Source organism: Pan troglodytes, chromosome 4 (genome assembly GCF_028858775.2).
Source record: "Pan troglodytes isolate AG18354 chromosome 4, NHGRI_mPanTro3-v2.0_pri, whole genome shotgun sequence".
Taxonomy (NCBI): domain Eukaryota; kingdom Metazoa; phylum Chordata; class Mammalia; order Primates; family Hominidae; genus Pan; species Pan troglodytes.
This window is the reverse complement of record NC_072402.2, coordinates 67,385,784-67,412,401: the sequence shown is the minus strand read 5'-3', so window position 1 is coordinate 67,412,401 and position 26,618 is coordinate 67,385,784. Positions and strand designations below refer to the sequence as shown.

The following is a 26,618-nucleotide window of genomic DNA, read 5'->3' as shown; positions in this document are numbered from 1 at the left end:
ATATAATATAATATAATATAATTATGTATAATATATAATATATCATATAATATAATCATATAAAATATATAATTATAATATATAATATACAATATGATATAATTATATATAATATATAATATATGATATATAATATAATATAACTATATATTATATATAATATATAATATATAATGTATATTTCATATATAATATATATAATATGTAAAATATATATATTTTATATAATATATATCATATATATTTTACATGTTATATACAAAACATATATATTATATATATTATATGAATATGTAAATTATATTAAATATAATTATATAACTATGTAAAATAATATATATTTATATATAAAATATACCAAATATTTATGTATAAAAATATACCAAATATTTACATATAAAAATATACAAAATATTTATATATAAAAATATATAAAATATTTATATAGAAAAATATATAAACTATTTATATATAAAAATATCTAAAATATTTATATCTAAAATATTTATATATAAAAATATCTAAAATATTTATATATAAAAATATATAAAATATTTATATATAAAAATATATAAAATATTTATATATAAAAATATATAAAATATTTATATATAAAAATATATGAAATATTTATATATAAAATATAGAAAAATTCATATATAAAAATATATACGTATTTATATATAAATATATACATATTTTATACATAAAAATATATACGTATTTTATACATAAAAATATATACGTATTTTATACATAAAATGTATACGTATTTTATACATAAAAATATATACGTATTTTATACATAAAAATATATACGTATTTTATGTATAAAAATATATAAAATAAATAAAAAATAATATATAAAAATAAAATTATATAGAATATATATATTTTACATATATTAAATATATAACATATATTATATATAATATATAAAATACAATATATATAAAATATATAGTATATAATATATAAAAATATAATATATATAAAAATATAATGTATCATATATATAAAATATATAGTATATTATATATAAAATGTATATACTTCATAAAATATATATTATACATTATGTAAAATATATATTTTTATATATTTTATATATTATATAAAATATATGAAATATATGTATTTTATATAGTTTATATATAATATATATAATATATATTTTACATTATATATAATATATATTTTATATCATATATTATATATTTTATATAATATATAATATATATTTCGTATACTATATAAAATATATATATCACATATATTTCATATAAAATATATATATCTCATATATTTCATATATAAAATATATATATCTCATATATTTCATATATAAAATATATATATCTCATATATTTCATATATAAAATATATATATCTCATATATTTCATATATAAAATATATATATATCATATTTCATATATAAAATATATATATCATATTTCATATATAAAATATATATATCTCATATATTTCATATATAAAATATATATATCTCATATATTTCATATATAAAATATATATATCTCATATATTTCATATATAAAATATATATTTCATATATTTAATATATAAAATATATATTTATAAATATATATTTTTATATAATATATGTAATATATATAATATATAAAATATATTCTAATACACATCCCTCAGAGATATTGAATATATAGTATATACATTATATACATGATATATAATATATATTATACACATTATATACATAATATACATTTTATACATTATATACCTAATATATAATATATATTATATACATTATATACCTCATATATAATATATATTATATACATTATATACCTCATATATAATACATATTATATACATTATATACCTCATATATAATACATATTATATACATTATATGCCTCATATATAATACATATTATATACATTATATGCCTCATATATAATACATATTACATACATTATATGCCTCATATATAATATATATTACATACATTATATGCCTCATATATAATATATATCATATACATTATATACATAATATATAATATATCTTATATACATTATATACATAATATATAATATATCTTATATACATTATATACATAATATATAATATATCTTATATACATTATATACATAATATATAATATATCTTATATACATTATATACATAATATATAATATATATTATATACATTATATACATAATATATAATATATATTATATACATTATATACATAATATATAATATATAATATACATTATATACATAATATACATAATATATAATATATAATATACATTATATACATAATATATAATATATATAATATACATTATATACATAATACATTATATACATTATATACATTATATACATAATACATAATATACATTATATACATTATATACATAATATACATTATATACATTATATACATAATATACATTATATACATAATATACATAATATACATTATATACATTATATACATAATATACATTATATACATAATATACATAATATACATTATATACATTATATACATAATATACAATATATACATTATATACATAATATATAATATATACATTATATACATAATATATAATATATACATTATATACATAATATATAATATATACATTATATACATAATATATAATATATACATTATATACATAATATATAATATATACATTATATACATAATATATAATATATACATTATATACATAATATATAATATATACATTATATACATAATATATAATATATACATTATATACATAATATATAATATATACATTATATACATAATATATAATATATACATTATATACATAATATATAATATATACATTATATACATAATATATTATATACATTATATACACAATATATTATATACATTATATACATAATATATAATATATTATATACATTATATACATAATATATAATATATTATATACATTATATATATTACATTATATACATTATATACATAATATATATAATATATAATATACATTATAAACATAATATATATAATGTATTATATATAATATAATATATATAATATAACATTATATATTATATATATTATGTACATTATATATATATAATATATATATCCCTCAGAGAGATATATATATCCCTCAGAGACTACCACGATGAAGAAACGGGTAAATTCCTGAACACATACAACCTCCCAAGACTGAATCAAGAAGAAATGTAATCCTTAAACAGACCAATAATGAGTTTCAAAATTCAATCAGTAATAAAATCCTACTAACCACAAAAAGCCCAGGACCAGATGGATTCACAGCCGAACTCTACCACATGTATAAAGAAGTGCTGATACCATTTCTACTTAAACTATTCCAAAAACTTGGGGAGGGACTCCTTCCTAACTCATTCTATGAGGCCAGCATCATCCTGATACCAAAACCCGGCAGAGACAACAAAAAAGAAAACTTCACGTCAATGTGCTTGATGAACGCAGATACAAAACTCCTCAATAAAATACTTGCAAAATACTATGAATATATATATGTGTATACATATATATAAAATCGTATATTTATAGATAGATAGATATCTTTTTCTTCAAGTGATTTTTTAAAACTTATTTTTGGTTCATGGGTATATATAGAGAGAGAGACAGAGAGAGAGAGAGAACTATACTATAGTTCGTGGAAAGTTGAACTATACTATAGTTTGTCGACAGCAGTGTGGAATTTCTCTAAGAACTTAAAACAGGATCACCATTTGACTCTGGAATCCTATTATTCAGTATATACTCAAAGGAATGGAAATAATATATACATATAATATATTATATATTATAATATAATATAATATTATATATTATAATATAATATAATATTATATATAATAATATATAATATAATAATCTATAATATAATATATAATATAATATTATATATAAGAATATATAATATAACCTTTTATATATAATATTATATATAATAATATATAATACAATCTTTCATATATAATATTATATATAATAATATATAATATAATATATAAGAATATATATTAGATTATATATAAAATATTATAATATATTATATGAGATATTATATTATATATATAATTATATATATAATTATATATAATATCTCATATAATATATTATATATAATATATTATATATGATATAATATATAATATATTATATCATATATAATATATTATATTATAATACATTATATACAATATATTATATATAATATATTATATGCAATATATTATATATAATATATTATATACAATATATTTTAATATAATATATTATATACAATATATTATATATAATATATTATATACAATATATTATATATAATATATTATATATAATATTTTATAATATATAATATGTTATATATAATATTTTATAATATATAATATGTTATATATAATATTTTATAATATATATCTTATCTATAATATAATATTTTATAATATATAATATGTTATCTATAATATAATATTTTATAATATATAATATATTATCTATAATATAATATTTTATAATATATAATATATTATATATAATATAATATTTTATAACATATAATATATTATATATAATATAATATTTTATAATATATAATATATTATATATAATATTTTATAATATATATAATATATCATATAGAATATAATAGATTATAATATATAATATATGATATAGAATATAATATATTATGATATATATTATATAGAATATAATATATTATGGTATATAATATAGTATATATAATATATATTATAATACATAATATATTATATATAATATATAATAATATATATTATATATAATAGATATTATTATATATTATATATAATAGATATTATAATATATATTATATATAATATATATTATAATATCTATTATATATAATATAATATATTATAATATATATTATATATAACATAATATATTATAATATATAATATATAATATAATATATTATAATATATATCATATATAATATAATATATTATAATATATAATATAGTATATATAATATAATATATTATAATATATAATATAGTATATATAATATAATATTTTATAATATATAATATAGTGTATATAATATAATATTTTATAATATATAACATAGTATATATAATATAATATTTTATAATATATAATATGGTATATATAATATAATATTTTATAATATATAATATGGTATATATAATATAATATTTTATAATATATAATATGGTATATATAATATAATATTTTATAAATAATGTATTATATATTATATAATGTTTTATAAATAATATATTATATATTATATAATGTTTTATAAATAATATATTATATATTATATAATATTTTATAATATATAATATATTTATAAATATTTTATGAATATATTATATATAACATAATATTTAATATATAATATATTATATATATAATATAATATATTATATACATACATATACATATATAGAGAGAAAATGACTAGAGCTGATTCTCTTGGCAATGTATGGATGCTACTAGATGATGGCCTTTAACAACCAGGAAGTTGCCCTCATCAGACACCAGATTGGCTAGTGTCTTGATCTTGGACTTGTCAGCCTCCAGAACTGCAAGATATAAATGTTGCATAAGCTAAAACAAAACAAAACAGTCTTCTAAAATTTAAAGGATGATGATAACAAGCATGATAACATTTGGCTGGTGATTTAAAGTTTGCAAAGAATGTTTAATAGTCCCAACTATTCCATGAGTCATGCAGGCCAGACATGATTATGTTTATATCTTCATGAGGACCCTGAGGCTCACTGGCAGGAAATAACATTCTTAATACCATTCAGCCATTTCCTTGTGTCACTGGGGTTCTGAACCATGTATTTTATACATAGAACACATGCTCACTTTTTTTCTGTGAATTATCTGTCATATATTGGTGAAGGAGCCAGTTAAAATCTTCTGTGACTTTCTGACATTATGATTTCTTAGAAGATTTCAGGTAATTCTAATGTTCAGCCAGGTCTGAGAACCACTGGTCTAGAATAAGAAGAGTGCAACCAGGTGTTTGTCATGTGAGAAAAATAGGGCATATGAAGACTTGTTGAGAAAACTTGGAATGCTATCTTGGACAACAAAGTAATTATAAGAAAAGGTTTGACTTAGCTCTACTGTACTAGGCAGAACTAGAGAAAGTGGTGGAAGTTATAGAGATACAGGTGTCAGAAAAATAGAAGCCTTGAAATTCACAGAATTAAAATATCGCAATAATAAACGTAAGCCTTGTGAAGTTGTAGCCTTCAGAAAACTGCTCAAACAAAAATGGACAACCATAGATCAAGAAAAATGGTGGCAGTCGGAATTCAATGCAGATATAAAAAATAACTAGAAGTCTCTCAGATTTCAAGATACTCAATAAAATTTCACATTTGTCTTGAGACCTAATTCCCATTCTTCTGTTCATGACTATTTAATATTTTGTGCATTTGTTAAATATTAATAATCAAAACAAATATGTTTATTAAAAATGATCTTTTTTGCTTCTTTCTTTGTGGTCTGATCTATTTTTTAATATAACTTTTCAAATACTTAGGGGTCTGTTTTTTACACAATCACTTGCAACCTAATCTTTATAGCCTTAGTTGACAGACTGCCTGCTGAAACTAACCGAGAGCAAAGTTAATGACTTTGGTAAAGCCAGTTAAAAAAAAGTGATGTATTTGAGAAGGCAAGAAATGCAAACACTCCTTATACCTACATGTTGACACCTATCTCCCTAAGACTCAGCAGTGTTTTAGCTTAATTATTTCCGGTTTTGTGACTGACCTACTTGAGATAGTTAGAAGTCAGGTAGGTATGTGACTGGGTGTTACTATAAATACATAATACTATAACAAATTGGGTTGTAGCTCAAACCTACAGCTAGTGGAAGAAAGCCTCCCAAGAAGGCTGTATAGAAAGATGGTATTTAGTCTTAGAAATAATTACTGGCATAAGCCCTGAAAGTTATTTATATAGAATAGAAGAGGTCAGATGATATTAAGAAAGGGGATCTCCTTACTCTGTATCCTCAACTAGTACTATACATTAATGAATTATGTGTATAAAGATGACCCAAAAGACATTTAAAGTGCCTTTTGGGTGGTCCAAAGGAGATTAATACATATTTAGTATAGAAAGAGACATTCAGAACTGGAGGGCACCACAGAAAAAATTAATTTGAATATGTTAATTTTACAGATGAGGAAAAGAAACCCAGAGAGGCAAATTCATTTCCACAAATTTTATACCTAGTTAGCAAATGTCAGGAAGAAAACCAGGGCTCCAATTTCCTAATGCGTAATCTTTGTCATTATCCCTCATCAACCCTACCATTCAGCATGTTTTGTTGTTCTTCAGTTCTTATTAATTCTTGGGTCAAACTTTTATATCCTTTGTAACTACAATAATTATAAACTAGAGTGCCAATTTTCTTGATAACTCTAGATAAAGAGGCATTTAGAAAATGTGTCCAGAAAGAAAGAAGTATTCCATTCTGGAGCAACCGTATATGTTCCATCTGAGTTTGAGAACCTGCCTGGAGCCAGGCAACATCAGAATATATTCTCTACCTCTAACTGGAAAATTTAAGCACCCTTATCTCCATGTGGAGGTTGATAAGTAATTGTTGTCTATCCATTCATTGATTAATTTTCCAATGTTGGGTCACTGTTTGTTGTTTTTCTTTCATGTGCACTTTTTTTAAAAATTATACTTTAAGTTCTAGGGTACATGTGCACAACGTGCAGGTTTGTTACATATGTATACATGTGCCATGTTGCTGTGCTGCACCCATTAACTCGTCATTTACATTAGGTATATCTCCTAATGCTATCCCTCCCCCAGCCCCTCACCCCACAACAGGCCACGGTGTGTGATGTTCCCCTTCCTGTGTCCAAGTGTTCTCATTGTTCAATTCCCACCTATCAGTGAGAACATGCGGTGTTTGGTTTTTTGTCCTTGCTATAGTTTGCTGAGAATGATGGTTTCCAGCTTTATCCATGTCCCTACAAAGGATATGAACTCATCTTTTTCATGGCTGCATATTATTCCATGGTGTATATGTGCCACATTTTCTTAATCCAGTCTATCATTGATGGACATTTGGGTTGGTTCCAAGTCTTTGCTATTGTGAATAGTGCCCTAATAAACATACGTGTGCATGTGTCTTTATAGCAGCATGATTTATAATCCTTTGGGTATATACCCAGTAATGGGATGGTTCGGTCAAATGGTATTTCTAGTTCTAGATGCTTGAGGAATCGCCACACTGTCTTCCACAATGGTTGAACTAGTTTACAGTCCCACCAACAGTGTAAAAGTGTTCCTATTTCTTCACATCCTCTCTAGCACCTGTTTCCTGACTTTTTAATGAGCTCTTTTCTATGATATGCTCCTCTTAATGTCAAACACTATTTAGGAAAATTTTCATTTTTCATGGTCTCTGAATTGTATCTAAGAAATATGGTATCTAGGAAGTATTACTTTTGAGAAATTAAAACTTAAATTTAGTGAAAAGTTTGTGTATGTTTGAAACTATGTAAAGGAAATAAAACACAATAGCCTGGGTAATGTCCAATCTGTTATGATAACATGAATTAATCAATTTATGTCTGTGTAATTCATCCAAAGACACAAGATACCTCCTTATTTTTATGAATGTATTATGAAACTTCTATTTGTGTTTTTCTGCTTAAGAATACAAATAAAACATTGTGGTTACCACAAATCTGTATAAGATCTATGAGGAAAGCTTAGACTAACAAATATTTTCATAGAATGCATAACAAGGGGCTTGGATAGTGCTATAAAACACAATTTTAGATTCTGTTTTTTATTAAAATACTACTTGATACAGAAAGAAAACCACATCTGAAAATTAATAATAAAAACCAATAGGAAGGATGGGGAGTGACTCTTTAATGGGTAAAGAGCTTCTGTTTGGGATAATGAAAAAGTTCGAGAAATGGATAGTGGTGATGATTACATAACAAAATAAAGAGAAAAAAAGAGAGGCTTATTTATGGTACAGATATGTAAATATATTCAATATATATTAAGTAAATAAGAGAGAACTTGAGGGACAAGTTTGAAGAGTTAGGATCCATTTGTCTTAGTCCATTCATGCTTCAATATAACAAAATATCTTAGAAGGGATACTTTATAAAGAACAGGCATTTATTTGTCATGGTTCTGGAGGCTGGGAAGTCCACAATCAAGACATCAGCAGATTCAGTGCCTGGAGAGGTCTGTTCTCTGCTTCCAAGATGGTGCCTTGTTGCTGTTTACTGTGTCCTCAGATAATTGAAGAGCAAAAAGGCCAGGCAGCTCTCTGAAGCCTCTTTTATAAGGGTGTTAATGCCATTTACAAGAGCTCATGACTTAATCACTTCCCAAAAGGCTCCCTCTTAATACCAACACAATGGGAATTAAGCTTCAACATGAATTTTGGAGGGACACAAACATTCAAACAGTAGCACCATTAGTCTCTGTATATTCTATGGATATCCAGCATATGTCTAGAAAACATTCTGGAATAATTTAAGTTACATAGGAAATTTGGTTATGGAGATACTCAGGTTCAAAACTGCAGAGTTCTGGGTTACTAAATATGTTTATAATAAATGGACACATTTTTCATCATAAGAAAATGGTAAAAATGATATATTTTATGTTACGTATGTTTTATGACAAAAAATAAAAACTAGAGCACATAAGACTTCATGGCCATGACACCTAATAAGACTCCTAATAAGAATTCTTTGTACATTTTGTGCCTTTGTTAGACCTGTAGTTCCCATTACATACTATAGAAAAAGTAGTATTCTATTTTTGTGGCAAAGAACTATAAGGAAATCGTTTTATTATTTACAAGATGGGAAACTTTCTGGAACCACGAGATAAGACATCCCGTTGCTTGCTCAAAGTGAGATTAATTCCCTTCCTTCATGTAAAACTAGAAAATATTAAATGTTATTTCCTCTTCCAGAGAAAATGGCACAGTCAAGATTAGTGTGCTGTGAGCACAGTGATAATTAGCATCTATCTTCAGGTACCCTGAATCATACAGAGTTTTCCATTGAAGGAGAGTTGTTATGATATTGCAAAGCTCTTTTGAAGGCAACAAAACTAGATTTCCTGTTCAATTTCTTAAAGTTAATTTATGTAAGAATCTCAATAATAATTATAGGATTAGCAAGTGCAATCATGAAGAACATAGCTTGTTAATAAGGTATATTAAGGTGTATAAGCCTCATAAAATATGATACTTTTGAAAATAATTTAATATTTTTGTAAAAATCATTCTGAGAAGTTCTTTGAACCAGCAGAAACCTATCCTACGATATAAGACAGGAAAACAACTTCAGATAAGTTTCTTCCCAAAACGTAGATTCTAGGGTCTCTCTCTTCTATCATTATGGATACATCAGGGCCAAGTGAATTTTTTACTTTCTACTACATCCTCTCTATATAGATAAATTACAAACTACAAAGCAATGGCCATCAGAAATTTGAAACAAATAAAGTAAAAAAGCTCACTTAAAGCTCTCATTCATGTAAAGTTAGTATTTTTGTCATAATGATTCTTTCCCATATGACAATCCCTCGTCCCTTACTCCTCACATGGTCAGCTCCATTTCATCCATCAGGGCTAGGTCCGATGTTACCTTGCTAAAGAGACATTTTCCAGATTCATCACCTGCCTATAATCCTCTCACATCTATTCCATCAATCCAGCAAGTCCTGCCACTTCTCCTGCCTGCATAAATCCCAGACCTTCCCACTCCTTGCTATATCCAAGCCATCTCTCAAGCCCAGACCATCACATCTTCCTGGGATCTCTTATCCAAGTCCCCTGCTTCCATTCTTGTCCAAACTGGACCTACACCCCACACCACAGCCAACATGGTCTTTTCAAAACTAAAAACAAATCATATTATTTCCCTGCTTATACCTTTCCAATGGCTCCCCATTGAAATGTAAACTAATCAGACAAGGAGATGCCTCCTGATCTGGCCTGTCTTCCTATTTGAGCTTGAATCCTACTGTCCAGCCATTGTCCTCCGCACTGACTCTGTTCCTACATCACTGACTTTGAATTGCTAGAGCAAGTTAGGCTCTTCCCATCTCAGCAGCTGTGTACTTTCTCTTTTCTCTGATAATAAAACATCTTCCTTCAGATGTTTTTGCATTCTTGTCTCAGCATAAGTGACACTTCACCAGAAAGGACTTCTCCAACTAACCCTTCTAGGAGAATAGAGTAACTCTCTTCCCTCCACATGTTATTCCCTATCCAATTACTTTGTTTTATCTTGTTTAGAGCACTTATCATCATCTGCAAGCATCTTATGCCCTTGTATGTTTTCATATTTACTACCTGTGTACACTGTAAGCTGCATGAAGACAGAGACTTGTCATGTTTAATATGGTACCCTCAGTACCTAGAAAAGAGCCTGACAAATAGAAGGTACTGGATTTGATGACTGAATGAATTAATATATGAATTAACTGGATAACTCTCATTATTCTCTAAATTCTTCATTCCTTTTCTTCATAACACCATATTATATGATATACCTGCTTATTTGCTTCTTTTAAATTTTTGACTTACTTATTAATTGATTTTTGGTCTGTCTCCTCCTTAACCTGTATTCTACATGAAGACAGTGGTCATATCTGTATTATCCGTATTTCAAATTTTGGAAATACTTTGGTGTCTGAAATATTATTAGCACTAAATAACACCTGATGAATTAATGAATCTGATAAACTATTCAAACAAGAAGAATCAACATGTATACCTTAGAAAGTACATTTCCCTTTCTGAATTTTATCTCAGATGAAATAATGATGAAATCATGAAATTACGAAATGATGAATACACCCAATTCTTCACTGATGCACTTAAGCAATTGTTACGATTAAATGGGGGACTTTATTGTAATGTTAGGAAAGGAAAATTTGGAAAAATATAACTACTACACTACAGAGAAAACTTTGGATCTTGTTTTTCTTATCTCTAAAATGTGAATTAATTGAGATTAAAATGATCTCTATATAGGAGGTTTGTCATAACGTTTGTTTGTAAAGTGTTATTGAGTAAAAATAATTAACTACTATTAGAGATGAAGAAAATGAGTCTCTAAGAGACTATAAAACTTGTTGTGGTCATGCAGTTATGAAGATGCAGAGCTGGGATTTAACATTTTTCAGTGTGATGCTATCGTCTATGCATTTTCTACTATACCAATTGATTAAAGTACATTTTAAAAAATGCAATGGGCATGTATTCAGAATTCTGGTAATTTGTTATAGATTACTAATTTGCATGTTTTATTGCTACCACCTCCTCTTTTAAATTAGTGTAACTTTTTAAACTAAGCCTCCTGAAAATAAATGATTATAATTTTAAAACATGGTACATAATTTCAAAATCTACACCTAGATTTAAATTCCATGAGGAGGCTGGGCACGATGGCTCATGCCTGTAATCCCAGAATTTTGGGAGGCCGAGGCGGACGAATCACCTGAGGTCAAGAGTTTCAGACCAGCCTAGCAACATGTTGAAATCCCATCTCTACTAAAACTACAAAAATTAGCCAGGCATGGTGGCACATGCCTGTAGTCCTGCTACTCGGGAGGCTGAGGCAGCAGAATCGCTTGAACTCAGGAGGCAGAGGTTGCGGTGAGCTGAGGAGACAGAGGTTGCAGTGAGCTGAGATCGTGCTCACCACTGCTCTCCAGCAAGGGTGACAGAGACAGATTCTGTTTCAAAAAAAAAAATCCATGAAGAAATATGAAAACTATTAACTTTAATTAATCAAAAATAACTTGGGTTATTTCCAGATAATATAAAATGTTTGTTTTTTCCACAATATTTTAATAGTAAAATACAAAAGAATCACAGATTCTCTTGCCTTGTTTGTATACCAAGTTAGTAATTCCACATCCTTTGCTCCACAAAAAACAAAACAAACAAAAACAACCTTATACAACATCTGAGAAACAGGTAAGAAGTTGCTACCAAAACTCCTGAAATTGATTATATTTATTTATATTCTAAAACAGTAAAATGTTCTGTATCCTAGAAAAAGTTTTATAATCAATTTTTGCCACAAATTCTCTATCTACTAAATAGGGAAAATAACTCATCAAAGAGTTTGCTGGGGGAATTCTAATGATCAAAGCCTAACAGCCACCGTATATACTCATGTTTCCTGTACATCCCCGTGCAGTATTTGGTGTTTAGTAAAGCTGCTTGCAATGCCAAGTACATTTCCTTTCAAGTAGATAAAAGCCTTGTGATAGATGAATGTAATAAGATATAAAAACACCCACAGATATCTAAATGATGTCTATATTACATCCAATATAGTCACAGAAAATCTTTGGAATAATGTGAGATCTATGGTATTTCATATTATTTCAAAGTTCATACTATTTTAAATTAATAAAACTCATGAAAATCAATTTTCTAAAGTATAACTTCACTGTTTATATGGCCAAAAGCACATAAACAGCACTGCAGAACATAAATTTTTAAGTGAAGATTTATTTATATTTCGATATATTGCTCACTTAACATTCTTGTTTACTAAACACAGGTGATCAAACAGGGAAGAATTTAATTAAACTGTTCATCAAATGTTTGATCTTTCTCAAATAAACTTGTTTTTACGGATGGAAAAAAATCTTAGAATAATAAATCTAGCTCTCAGTGAGGTCTTCTTTGGATGTTATGGACTAATTTTGGAGGTTGGAAGAAAAATGCAAAGGCTGATCTGCAAAGCACTTCTGAGAATTTTAAGTTCATCATTTATCTATAGATTTCTCCAAAGCACATTTGTTTGGGAAATAAGAATGCTGCTTTGTATCTTTGTGACTCTGCTAGTTAGAGGTATAAATGTGGAATCTAATTTAATCTCTTTGGATCTCAGTTTTCTTATCTCTACAATGTGAATTAATTGAGATTAAAATCATAATGAGGATCATAAATAGAAAAGTCTTCCTTTTTTCCAGAACTGGAGACTTCAAAAAATTAACCAGACAACTTTTAAACTAAGAAAATATTTGTGTCAATATTGTCTACATAGCATTAATTATCTGGATGGTAATTTAGCAATTTAAAATGTCGATATATGCTAACACTAGTTAGTCCTGTGCACACTCAGACTCAGAATACTGTTTTCTTTATTCTGATTCTTTAGCTGTTGTGTGAATTTAGCTTCCAGTTAATATCTAAAACTGGGTTGAGAATGGGACTATTTTATATTATTTTTATAAAACATGGGGACCTAATATCCCTTATTGCTAGATTTTTTACATTGCTCATAGGAGGGATTACCACTGTAACTGCATAAAGAGCACTTATTAATTTATGAAAGTTGAGAAGGTAGTCATTCGATTTTTTTAATTAAAAAAAGGAAATTGATTTGTAAATTTAATTTCTTAAATTTGTGTTTTCATATAACTTCCTGGGGCTTGCAAGAGTTGAAAGCTATAATATTACTGCCAAGAAGCCAGGAAGAATGAGTCATCTAGTCAGGAAATAAAGGCAATTAAGGCTTTTAACCTTTCACCCCTTAAAGACATTTTAACATATTTCAGTATGATCAAATCTATTGCGAATTTTCTGAAAATCTATTGTAAAGTTTCTTGATACTTTAAACAATATTTACCGTATTTGCAAGGTATGTTTCAGTGGTTATTAAAAATCCCATTTGTCTTTAAATACTTTAAAAACTGGGTGAAAAATCGGAGGAATTAAATAGTGAATGCAATTAAATATAAAATGTAAGTTTGGGCGAATTGGCAAATAAAATTCCACAATTACCACATTCTACTTGAGTGCCATGTGTCTGTTTGGGAATAATCGCATTCTTGGCTGGACACAGCCGTTGTGTGACTCAGAGCCTCATTTCCTCTTACAGCACATGGGACCCAATCCTCTGGATTCTCCAGGACCAGCTTAGCTCTACAATCCTCCTGCCAGATACCACTAAAACAGAAGGAGCTCTCATTGTAATAAAAATACATTTTATGAATTGACCACATTTTAGTGGAGCTGGACAGGAGTCCTTCAACCAGAGTCTTATCTAAATCAATTGGAAGCTATATGTCATGGTCCTCCATTGTATTGTGCCACAGCAGTGGGGACATTTCAGTTGCTGAATATTATACTTATTGTGCTTACCATTTTTCTGTTCCTCCTTCTTGCTTGCTTATAGATTTTTTTTTTTTTTTGGACAGGGCCTTGCTGTGTCTCCCATGCTGGAGTTCAGTGGTGTGATCAGAGCTCACTGCAGCCTCAACCTCCCCAGCTCAAGTGATCCTCCCACCTCAGACTCCTGAGTAGCTGGGAGTATAGGTGCGAGCCATCATGTTCATCTAATTTATTTTTCACTTTTTCTAGAGACAAGGTCTCCCTCTGTTGCCCAGGCTAGTTGTGAACTCCCTGGTTCAAGCAATCCTCCTGCCTTGAACTCCCAAAGTGCAGGGATTACAGGCATGAGCCAGAGCTCCCAGCCAACCTTTTCTCTTTTTCTTTTTCTCTTTCTCCTCTGTCCTTTCTGCGCATCTACTTTTAGCAGCTCTGCATCTACTTATACTGTGTTGCTTTTCTACAAAGTTCAAAGGTGGAGCTTAGTTCAGGGGCTCATTATTACTAGCAATCTGAGCTCCAAATATGCAAGTTATTTCTGTAAATAACTAAAAAATTGTTCAGTGCTCTAATCAGCTCATCATTTGGAAATAAAATTTAAAAATCTTCTCACGTTAAAATAAAATTCAGTATTTTATATTCTCATTGGAAGAAAAACTTGAGTCTATTTACATCCTTTAATAGAAATCTTGAATCCTCTCTAAATATCACTTAATAACACTCTCATGCTAAAATTTACGATCATTTTTATTATACATGCCAATCTAAATATTTTAATAGAGGCTTTTCCAAAATTGCTAAAGTAACTTTTAAATTTTTAGTTCATTAATTCTAGTAATAACTTCAGTAAGTGGGAGACAGCAAGAAATCTTTTAAAACAAATATACTATTGTAAGATAATTTCACTTGGCAAAGCTTAAGCAATGAATATGGAATATAATCATTTATGTTATATTATAATCTGAATATATGTTTTTATCCTTTAAGTAAAATACTGGTATAGTCAGAAAAAAAAGTTGAAAATATTTTGTCCCAAAGGGGTTTATAGTTGTCTCATATATATATCAAAAGTTTTTAATTTGTATTTTAACTTCACAGTATCAATATATTCTGTTCAAAATGTATGAGTTACTTCATATATTCTTCAGAGAGAAACATTTTGACTTCAGAAAGTAAACTATAATATCTTACTCTCATATTATTGTTTCATACTATTTATGATACAAATAATATAATTATGTTTTATACAAATTTCCTTTTCTTAGGAATGGCAGAGAAAAATCCACGTTAGTGATTCACAATAAATGATCAGATTACAATTGAAAATTCAGGGGAAAACATTATTGGTAAATAAATATTTTACATACTGAATTTTTTTAATAACAGTGATATCTTTGTTAATAAAGAGGATACATTTAACTAATGTTTTACTTAGGGGCACTTCATTACTCCTGGTAAATAAGACACGGTGTATAAGATGCATTCTAGATAATGCATTCCAACATTTCTAACAGATGGCTTAACAGAAGATAGCAATTTCACCCTACATTTTATTATTTTGCCACTTCTTACCCTGTATATCTCCACATTCTCTGTCATCTATCATCTTACAGCACCAGGCCATATACAGTAGTCCTCACTTATTAGTGGGACATATGTTCCAAGACTCCCAGGGATGCCTAAAACTGCAGATAGCACCAAACCCTATATATACAATGTTTTATTCTTATGCATACATACCTATGATAAAGTATGATTTATAAATTAGGCACAGTAAGAGATGCACAATAACTAATAATAAAATAGAACAATTATAACAATATACTGTGATAAAAGCTATGTGAATGTTTATTCGTGCAACTTTCCATTTGATATTTTTGGACCATGATTTACCACAGGTAACCGAAACTGAAAACAAAAATATGGAAAAGGGGAGGGCTATGGTGACTCAAAGTCTCAGTGGTTCTCCATTGCCTACCAAACCAAATACAGACGATTTTAGGCCTTACATCTACTATTGTTTTTCAAGTACTCCACTGCCCATTCAAAATATATGAACTTCCTAAGAAATTCCAAGCATTTTCCTAGCTCTTCATCTTTGTTCTTGTATCTGTGGCACAGGCCACTATTTTCCCACCTAAATCTCTTCTCTGCTTGTTCCCTATGGATAGAGTTGTTGAGTGGTCACAGTTCTGCTTAGTTAGAAAAAATTTCTCAGCCTCCTTGAGTAGAAATATATTAATAATTAAGTTCTCATCAATAAACCATGAGAAGAAGTAATATGCCTGTCCCGCTGTGTTCTCTTCCTCTTGTCATGAGCTGGAAGACAAACATGTCTCCGGCACAGCTTCAAACATGCAGACAAGAACAATACCCTAGGGTGGTGCTGGTCTCTGGACCGGTAGCAGCAGCAGCATCTGAGATCTTGTTGGAAACACAAATTCTCAAGCCCCACTGCAAATTTAATGAAGCAGAAACTCAGGAAATGTGGCCCACAAATCAGTGTTTTAACAAGCTTTTCAGGTGACTATGATGCACACTAAAGTTTGGAAAGCATTGTCCTAGGTGATAGTGGAGGAACAACTTGGACGAACCTATACTCACAAACGGCCATTTGGAGCAGTGTCATCCCACTTACCCCTCTCATTTCACAAAGTTTATTTGTGAAATCATATAGTTCTTTAAGTTATTGAATTGTTGAGTCTCTGTCTTACAGAAGTTTAGTATTTGTCCTAATAGTATTTTTCAATATAAAATGGCTATTTAGTATTCCCACCCTGTTTAATATGTCCACCCGCTAAAATGGAAATCTCACCTAGGTCTCTGCAAGTTTGCACTGGAAAACTGTGTAACGCCAAAGAAGGCCAGGCCAGTTTTGCCTTCCTTTAATCTATTATACACACTGTTGATTGACATTTTTTAAAAATAGCAAATCTAATCTCATCACTCTTCCATTTCAAATTGCTACTAGACTCTCAAGGCATTTAGGCTACAAGATAGCATGGTTGCCTAGGCCTACAAGGTGTCACCTAAACTGATCCCTATCAGCCTCTCCAGTCTTATCTAGAGTCATTTCACCTTTCTCTCTGTTCTAGCTACACTTTCTATCTGTCTGTTCATGAACTGTGGTAAGCTTCTTCATACCTCAGTTTTTTCTCATGAAGTTCACTTTCATGTCTTACTTCTCATCTTTCAGGTCTCTTCTCAAATATAATATAATTTCTTCTCTCCCCCCATTTCACCCTACTGTATTCCATATGAATCAAGTAAAAAATCTTAAAATCTCTTATCTCGCCTGTACATTTCCACTCATAGCATTAATTTACTAAAAAAATTATGTAGTGCTTTCTATGAATCTTTCTATTAGGTGATATATCCTCCTAACCCCACCCACTATATTACAAGAAGCTTGATGAGAGGAGGTACCATGTCTACTTGCTCACTATGTGCCTAGCATCTGGTACTAGACCTGACACATGGTTAGCATTCTACAGGAATGCATGGAGTACAGGAACAAAATAGATTATTTGAAGCTCAAATAACACGACAACTTATAACTGAAGACTATTTGGATCCTACTTACTTATAAAAATGTTGTTTCCTAAAGTTTTATTTATTAGAGTTATCTCTACCTACTTAATGGGCTCAAATTCCTGCTTAACATATTTGTATTAATGATTCCATCAGAAACAATTTTGATCAAGGAATCTTAGATTCTAGGTTAGGAATACGTCGTATCTCATGCACTGTTGTGATTTATTTTTCTAAAAGACAATTTTAATTCAGACTTACCATTGCTAAGTTTTTCAAAGGATATCCCTTTCATAATGTACAATCTCATCATTCCAGAATTCAAAACTATTCTTAGGCCATAATCTAGGCTATTTCACACTTTCCCCAGCAAGGTAGCTATTGTTTCATTCAAATTAGACTATTCAATATGTCTCATACATCTCTACCTCAGGGCCTTTGCACACTTTGTTCCTGTCTGCCAGAAATTCTCTCAGAATTTGGACATTTTTCTGAGACATTTCTCTCATGGTGACTAATTCTGCCTGCTGATTACCTCTTCATTCTTCAAGGTCCATTTCCAGTGCATCCCAGTAAAGTGGCTAACCAAACACAAGTTACATGCAGGTTGATTCTTGTCAATGTGGGTTCTTATCAGATTAGTGGCTCCCTGGCCACCAGGTTTCCCTGTGAAAGTGCTTCACAGTTTGTTTCTATCTTATGACATATAAGGAATACAAATACAGTAAGAATACTTGAAAGAGAACTTTGGGGAGTAAACTCAAAAATTCAGACAGTTCTAAAATATCAAATGCATAATCAATTAATTAAATGGAAAATACAGCTCTACTTTAGAGTTATAAAAAGAAGCTAACATATGTGCTGTAAAAAATAATAAATGTAAATAGCAAAAAACTAAATTAAGGTTTAGTATGGAGAAATCTTTAGCACTTTGCACAGTCCTGAAACTGTGAATATCTACAATATACATGTAGGACATTCCAGCATATAACTTAGAGTATTGACACAGAAATTATCACTGGGGAAAAGGGATGCCATATGCCACAGTGGGTTATATCAAAATACAAAGTTTGAAAAATCATGGGATATGTGATTTACAATTGGCAAATTTCTGTTTTTCTATTTAGTTAAATTAAGTCTCGAACTCCCTCCCTTATAAAGACTTACTCCAGACTTTATAACAACACTTAGTTAATATAAAAATTATTTGCCCCAGATGAGAATATAAAGCAACATTGTTGTACCAGGAGCCTGATTTGCTAGCAACTCCAATGGCTACATTAAGTTATTCCAAGCGTTGTCACACTGGTGTTTTCCTGCAAGAGAATCTCACAGAGGTTCCCAGCCCTAGGATCTCCCTCGCCTGAGAACGTTTGGCTCTACTACCAATTTAACATACCACAGTATGTTAAATTCAGTTCCCGGGAAGCAAAGTACATGCTGTAGCCTAATAAAAAATTTTTGACTAAGGTATTATGTGGGAGTTGTACTCAAGGCATTCTTATTTGTAAAGGAAAGAGGAAAGCATTTAAGAATTATGAAGGAAACCAAGTGAAATGCTTGATTGAAAGCACTTGGATCTCAGAGCTAGCTCTTCCCCTTAAGAATAATCCTAATGCACATTAGGGTATCAAAACATTTTTCATTTAAGTACTCAGTCGATATGATTTTTCAAGGTCAAGATCATTATAACTTCAAAGTCCCTCTGCTCTTCTGAAGGCAAATGCTACTGAATGCTACAAAATCAGCAAACCAAATTAGTAACTCAACTAAGCTTCTTGATGTAATGAAGATGGGCTATAAAACAGGATGTAACTTTTTTTCTTTTAAAACTAAATAATGGTATTATTCATAAATGATTATGGGCATTACTCCAAACTGTTCCTCTTTGCTCAGCCATTATTCTAGTCACATAGCTTAAAAAATTGAAGACTTAGAATTACATGACAATAATGACAAACTCTCCCATCTGTCTTTCTGAGAGAGAAGGCTCCATCATCTCCTGAAGCAGAACACACCCGTGATTAGCCCAAGACTAAGAAATGGTTTCAAATCTGATGAGAGGCACTTTGATAATATGCCTCTTGCTCCCAGGGAAATAAATCTCAGAATTCTAGAAGAGAAAGCAGATTGAATATTTCATTTCTAAAAAGTGATCTGTGTTCAAGCAAAATAAAAATAAGAAAATGGTGCTTATACTCCCTCTGGACAGAGAGAGTAAATACGGTAAACAAATGACTATACAATGGCATGATCAAGAAACATTCCCACAGTCTTCCAAAGGAAAGGGCAGAATCTATGTAAATAGTGAAAGGGGTAAAACTATTTAAGGGGGTGGAGTGAAGGTAAGAATCACTTGGTATGTTGAGAGAACAATGATGCTTAAAAATTTAAGGATCCTTAAGAGTTGATTTGGTGCCACTCCTCCTACATCCAAAGTTTTCTTGAAGAGCATATAACCAAGAAAGTATATATCTTAACCACAATTATTTTGTTTTAAATGAGCTGAAATAAACTCTATTGCAAATGGGATTTGAATAGCTTGAAGATAAGAGCAGGTTTTGGTCCCTCACCTTTTGTGTCTGGGTGTACCATTAGCTTACACAAATTTGAAATATTAGGTTGATTTAAAAAAATTAAAAATGTATCTATGGAATAAATTTATGTGGCAGTTCTGATTATGGGCCTTCATTTACAAGAAAAAACAAGGATCTATGGATAATTAATTAAAACTAAGCAATTAAACAAAAACATTTGCCTGAGCTAAATAGGTTTAGAACATTATATTTTTGGTATGATTACATAAAATTGTATCATTTTATATAGGTGGATAATGATTACATATTACTCCTTTGGATAGCTGAGAGGGTACTTACCTTAAACTTTACCTTCTTTTCCAAAAGGCCACTAATAGTTATCATATATAGGCCAGGCATGGTGGCTCATGCCTGTAATCCTAGCACTTTGGGAGACCAAGGTTGGCGGATTACTTGAGGTCGGGAGTTCTAGACCAGCCTGGCCAACATGGTGAAACCCTGCCTCTACTAAAAATACAAAAATTAGTCAGAAATTGCTGGAACTCGGGAGGTGCAGGTTACAGTGAGCCAAGATCGCGCCACTGCACTCCAGTCTGGGCAACAGAGCGAGACTCCATCTCAAAAAAAAAAAAGCCATCACATAAATTCTTTCCATTAACAAAACTTGATAAATTTGTCATTTTGGAGAAGTTTAGCGTTTTTATTTCATATACTCGATAAACTGAGACTCAGCACATTCTTTGGACATTACATAACATAATCAATATTTGAATCTAGGTATAGAACTGGCTTGGTGGCTTGGTATCTTATGCCCTGCCATTAGAAAGCACAGTCCATTTTAACAGCTCATTTTGCACCTGCCCTGGAATTATGCAGTCTGATTCACAGTTTCAGGAAGCTATTCAGTCCATAAAGGGATTTGGAATTGATAACTTCCTCACATATTTAAAGTTATTCTTTGGTCATATTCAAGTTGGTGATATTCATATTTTAATTCACACAATAAAAGTCTTTCATGTATATCAAGTACACCAAGGTGAGTTGCAAATCCCTGAATCTTAAGTCATGATTTATATTGTGCCAAAATTCTTGCTCATTGCAGAGGAAGAAATGAACACATAAAGCTTCTATTACTATAGTTATTTGATTGGAGACAGTGACATAACTAGAAATAATAGTCAGCTTCCCAGGAGTGTCCAAATGTATGAACTAAGATGTAGTAGTATAAAAAACCAAGGTGATCAAAAGGAGTTTCATTTCATGAAGGCTAGATGAACTGCAATTACATCTAGAAAAGAAAGTGACCACTCAAAATCAGTTTAAAAATAAAGGAATGGTCATCGTGGAGAATTTGTCTTTATAGGTTAATTCCTTTGGACATTAGTAACTTAAAATATATGGAGGCTTGGAATGAAGGTCAAAGATGGCATGTTAAATCTTCAGGGCACACACATTTACACTAAAAAACACTTCTGTAACATTGTTTCAATCAACATTTCTGAACTTATTTGACCAGGGCATTGTTTTTATATATACATAATACTGACAGGTCTGTGAAGAACGCTTTTGGACTAGATGAGATAAAGAATGGTCTAAAAAGATGCTAAGTAAGGACTGAATCTGTCCTATGCTCATTGAACTGCAAATCTGAGAGTTATCAGAATATTGCTTATGTAAGAGGCTGTCTTCTATGCAAGTAAAAATTGTAAATGGTGATCTGAGGATCATAACTCCTGGAGGCTTCAGTCTTATCAATTCTATATAGAGATCAGGGGGTAAGGTGAGATTTTTCCTGATAGAACTAGTGAATACATTCCTTTTGAGAGAGAAGTTCCTCTGCTGTGAGTCCCTTTACAACCTCTTTTGGGATAGGGGTGTGAAAAGGCTACTTTCTAACACCTGACATATGGGAAACACTTGAAACAAATTCATTTAAGGATCTTTGAAATAAGCTCATGTGGTTGGGAGACATGGATCTGGACTCTGAATAATATCTGACAACATGTAAATAGTCTGCGAACGCTGGAGTCTGACTATCGTCAAGGAAGGCTAGATACACTCTCCTCATTGGATTGGAAGAGAAGGAAGAGGAGTGCTAACAGATTGTCTAGGAGAAGGATGCATGAGTGCTTCTCTGTGGACTACATCTGAACCATATAGGAGGGCCAGCATTCCATTTTGGGTCCTGCCCAAGAGTGCCTCCTATCAGAATTTTACCTAAATAAAAAGATAATAATTTAGCCCAAACTCAAAGACGGCAAATCACCAAAGAAGCTGCACATTACTCATCCACTATGTAAAGCCATGCTATAAGATTAAATTGAAATTTAAACATATACTTTTCATAAAAAATAAAAATTTTAAAAAGTAACATAATGTCCTTAAGACCTATCCTGGATTACACTGACTATAAAATGAGTACAGAACTTTAGAACTAAACTTCTTGGCAGAACTTGGTTTGTAGACCTAAAATTTATTCTTTTAATACAAAAATTAGCCAGGCGTGGTGGCAGGTGCCTGGAATCTCAACTACTTGGGAGACTGAGGCAAGAGAACCATTTGAACCCCGAAGGTAGAGGTTGTAGTGAGCTGAGATTGCACCACTGCACTCCAGCCTGGGTGACAGAGAATCCATTTCAAAAAAAAAAAGTTATATTCTTTTAATCATCTGTTCCTGATTACATTGTTCCAAATGCCAGTAAATACCAAAGGGTTATACTAGTTTTCTTGTCCTCTATCAAACACTTATAAGATCAAGAACTTCATGATTTGAATTATTACAAAATCATAACATCTTTGCATATAAATATCTATGATTCCATAAGTGAATACATTGAGTTTCCAAGTTAAACTTGGCTAATATAGGAAATTTAAAAACATAAACTTTGTGAGCTTATTTAATATGCAATAAAATGCTAATCACTGCAATCCTGGAAGTTAAAGATTTGTTTTCTTATTGAGAAAATGTATAGCAATGATGCAGACCAAAAAAAAAAAAGTGTGAAAGGGGCATTTTTATTAAAAGCAACATAAAATGAAAGAAAAGCAACAGTGTAAGAGAAACATCAGATTTAACATGATGTAGTCTTATCTTAAATCTCCATAACATTAGCCCAAATTCCTTTAAGTATATAATTCTCAGTTAAATTCAGCATTGTATAAAGTCTCTTCTTCCTTACTATGTTCTTCGTTCTTTCCAATTCATTTGGAGACTATTTAAAAATGAACCTGAAACCAATTTTTGTGGTTTATCTTTTCATTACTTCAGTAATAAAATGCCAACTTGCTCACTGTAATAGCTAGTGGCAGTATAATTATATTCAAGGGAAATATCTAGGTTCCCTTTCACATATTGTGTTATTATAGTGTTGAAAACTTCTGTAAATAAAGCAGTAACTGAAAACTTCTTTGGATGTTTTGAAAACAGCTCTGAGACTAAGCTGTTATCACTCACCAAGAGAAATATTCTAGAGCCATTTTAATCATTACTTTCAGAAACGCTCTTTGGCAAGGTGCATGACTCTGTCAGGATCAACAAAGCCCCTACATTACACATTGTTCCATTAATTTAAAATATTCTTATTTATCTGTCAGAAAGCTACTGATGTTTGGTCAAGAATATTAGTACTGTCCCAATACCCTATATTTAGCCCTAGCCAAGGAAATTCTTCATGTGGGAAAAAAAATCCAATGAATAAATCATTGCCTATATTTACTTTTTCTCTCTCTTGTGAGAAAAGTTTAGAGCAGCGATCATTTTAATTAGCACACTGAGCATAAGAATGCATCACAGCAGTTGTTATATCCAGTTTTAAGACTGGAGAGTGTGGCGACTTATCTAGATATATGGGTAATATATGCTCAGCTAAGCATATGGATTGTAATATAAATTATGATTATAGATGAGGGGGGGTACAGAAGGACATGCACAATAGCTGCCTGTCTCCACTTAATCAGCTAACATTTTTCTAACACATACGAGAGAAGGGTTTATTTTAACTATTGAAATATGATAGAAAATGAGCCATGATAACATCTTCTATCAGCTTTTTACATTTTGAAATATATAGCTATTTTTTCTGTAGATGTAAAGTCACATTTAAAAAAATTATTATTCAACAGAGAAATGAGAAGCAAAAGATATGAGAACTATCTTGAAGAAACCTCAAAATATCAAAGAAGATAGTGTGTTTTTACTTTAAACATTTTATCTCTTTTTTTTTTTTATAGAGGAGATGGTGTAGTTATCTTGAACACAATTCAATTTACTGGTTCAGGTTAGCTGGTTAAAGACATTGGCGATAAATAAAACAAATTACCTTCTCTTGATACTGCCGCCTCGAAGAATCCAGAGACTGGATTAAAGCGGTGGCATGGCCAACAAACATGGCATAGCAGGTGGCCCCGACGATCATGCTCAGCATGGTAATCCAGAGGTCAGACATGCTGACTGGGGCTTGGGCTCCATACCCAATGCACAGCATGTGACTCATAGCTTTGAAGAGTGCGTATGAATACTGCTTTCCCCAAGAATCATTCTGCAACATAAGATAAAAAGAAAATTGACTGAGCCATTAGGATGGCAGAATGAAAAGTGAGTAGGACCTGTACACAGAAGCATTATAAAATACTGAATACTGGAAAAATCCTTACTATGGAGCATTTACAAATGTACTTCTCACTAACTGTGAATTAAATGATGATGTTTTTCAAATCTTTCTTACTATGATGAAGTGGAAACAGTCTGCTGTTTCTTACATGCGCTTTGTCAGTTTTAAGTTTGCTGTTTTTAAAACTAAAATTCCTTTTGGGACAATGGTTTGCCAAGTAATAATGACAAGAATGAATGCTTTAAGGTTTCAAGGAAATGTGGTCAAATAGTATTAATAATATATTTGCAAGCTATGAAATGCAGCAGACAGTATGACACATACAGGCCCAAGTATAAACATTTTTATCAAAACCATGAAGTTCAGATTTTAAAAATCCATATTGATATAGCTGTATAGTCCTTACCACTACAACTTTCCTTAAATAAAAATTTGAACAAATATATATTGGAAATACAGGTCTGATAAATGGAAAGACTTCCTTGAAGCCCTCTCTCGAAGTGATGTATATTGTAATTTGTGTCAGGATTGAAGACGGCTGAATCTTGTTGGCTTTTTATAAAATAATAAAATGAAATAGGCAAAAGAACATCTTGGCTTATGTCCTGGAGAAAACAATAGGAAATGCTGACTTCTGAGATTACTTATTAGTTGTAACTTCTGATGTCATTTAAAAAAAATTGCAAGCTCAATTTTTTAAAAATGCT

At 29.6% G+C, this 26,618-nt stretch overlaps 1 protein-coding gene across 1 annotated transcript in view; it reads right to left on the bottom strand.

Moving 5' to 3' along the window:
- Nucleotides 1-26,618, bottom strand: part of HCN1 (hyperpolarization activated cyclic nucleotide gated potassium channel 1) — a 441,085-nt gene that overhangs the window by 117,438 nt on the left and 297,029 nt on the right. The window contains exon 4 of the mRNA XM_526930.9: nucleotides 25,621-25,839. Coding sequence (XP_526930.7) covers nucleotides 25,621-25,839 — 219 coding nt within the window. The remainder of the gene's footprint in view (nucleotides 1-25,620; nucleotides 25,840-26,618) is intronic.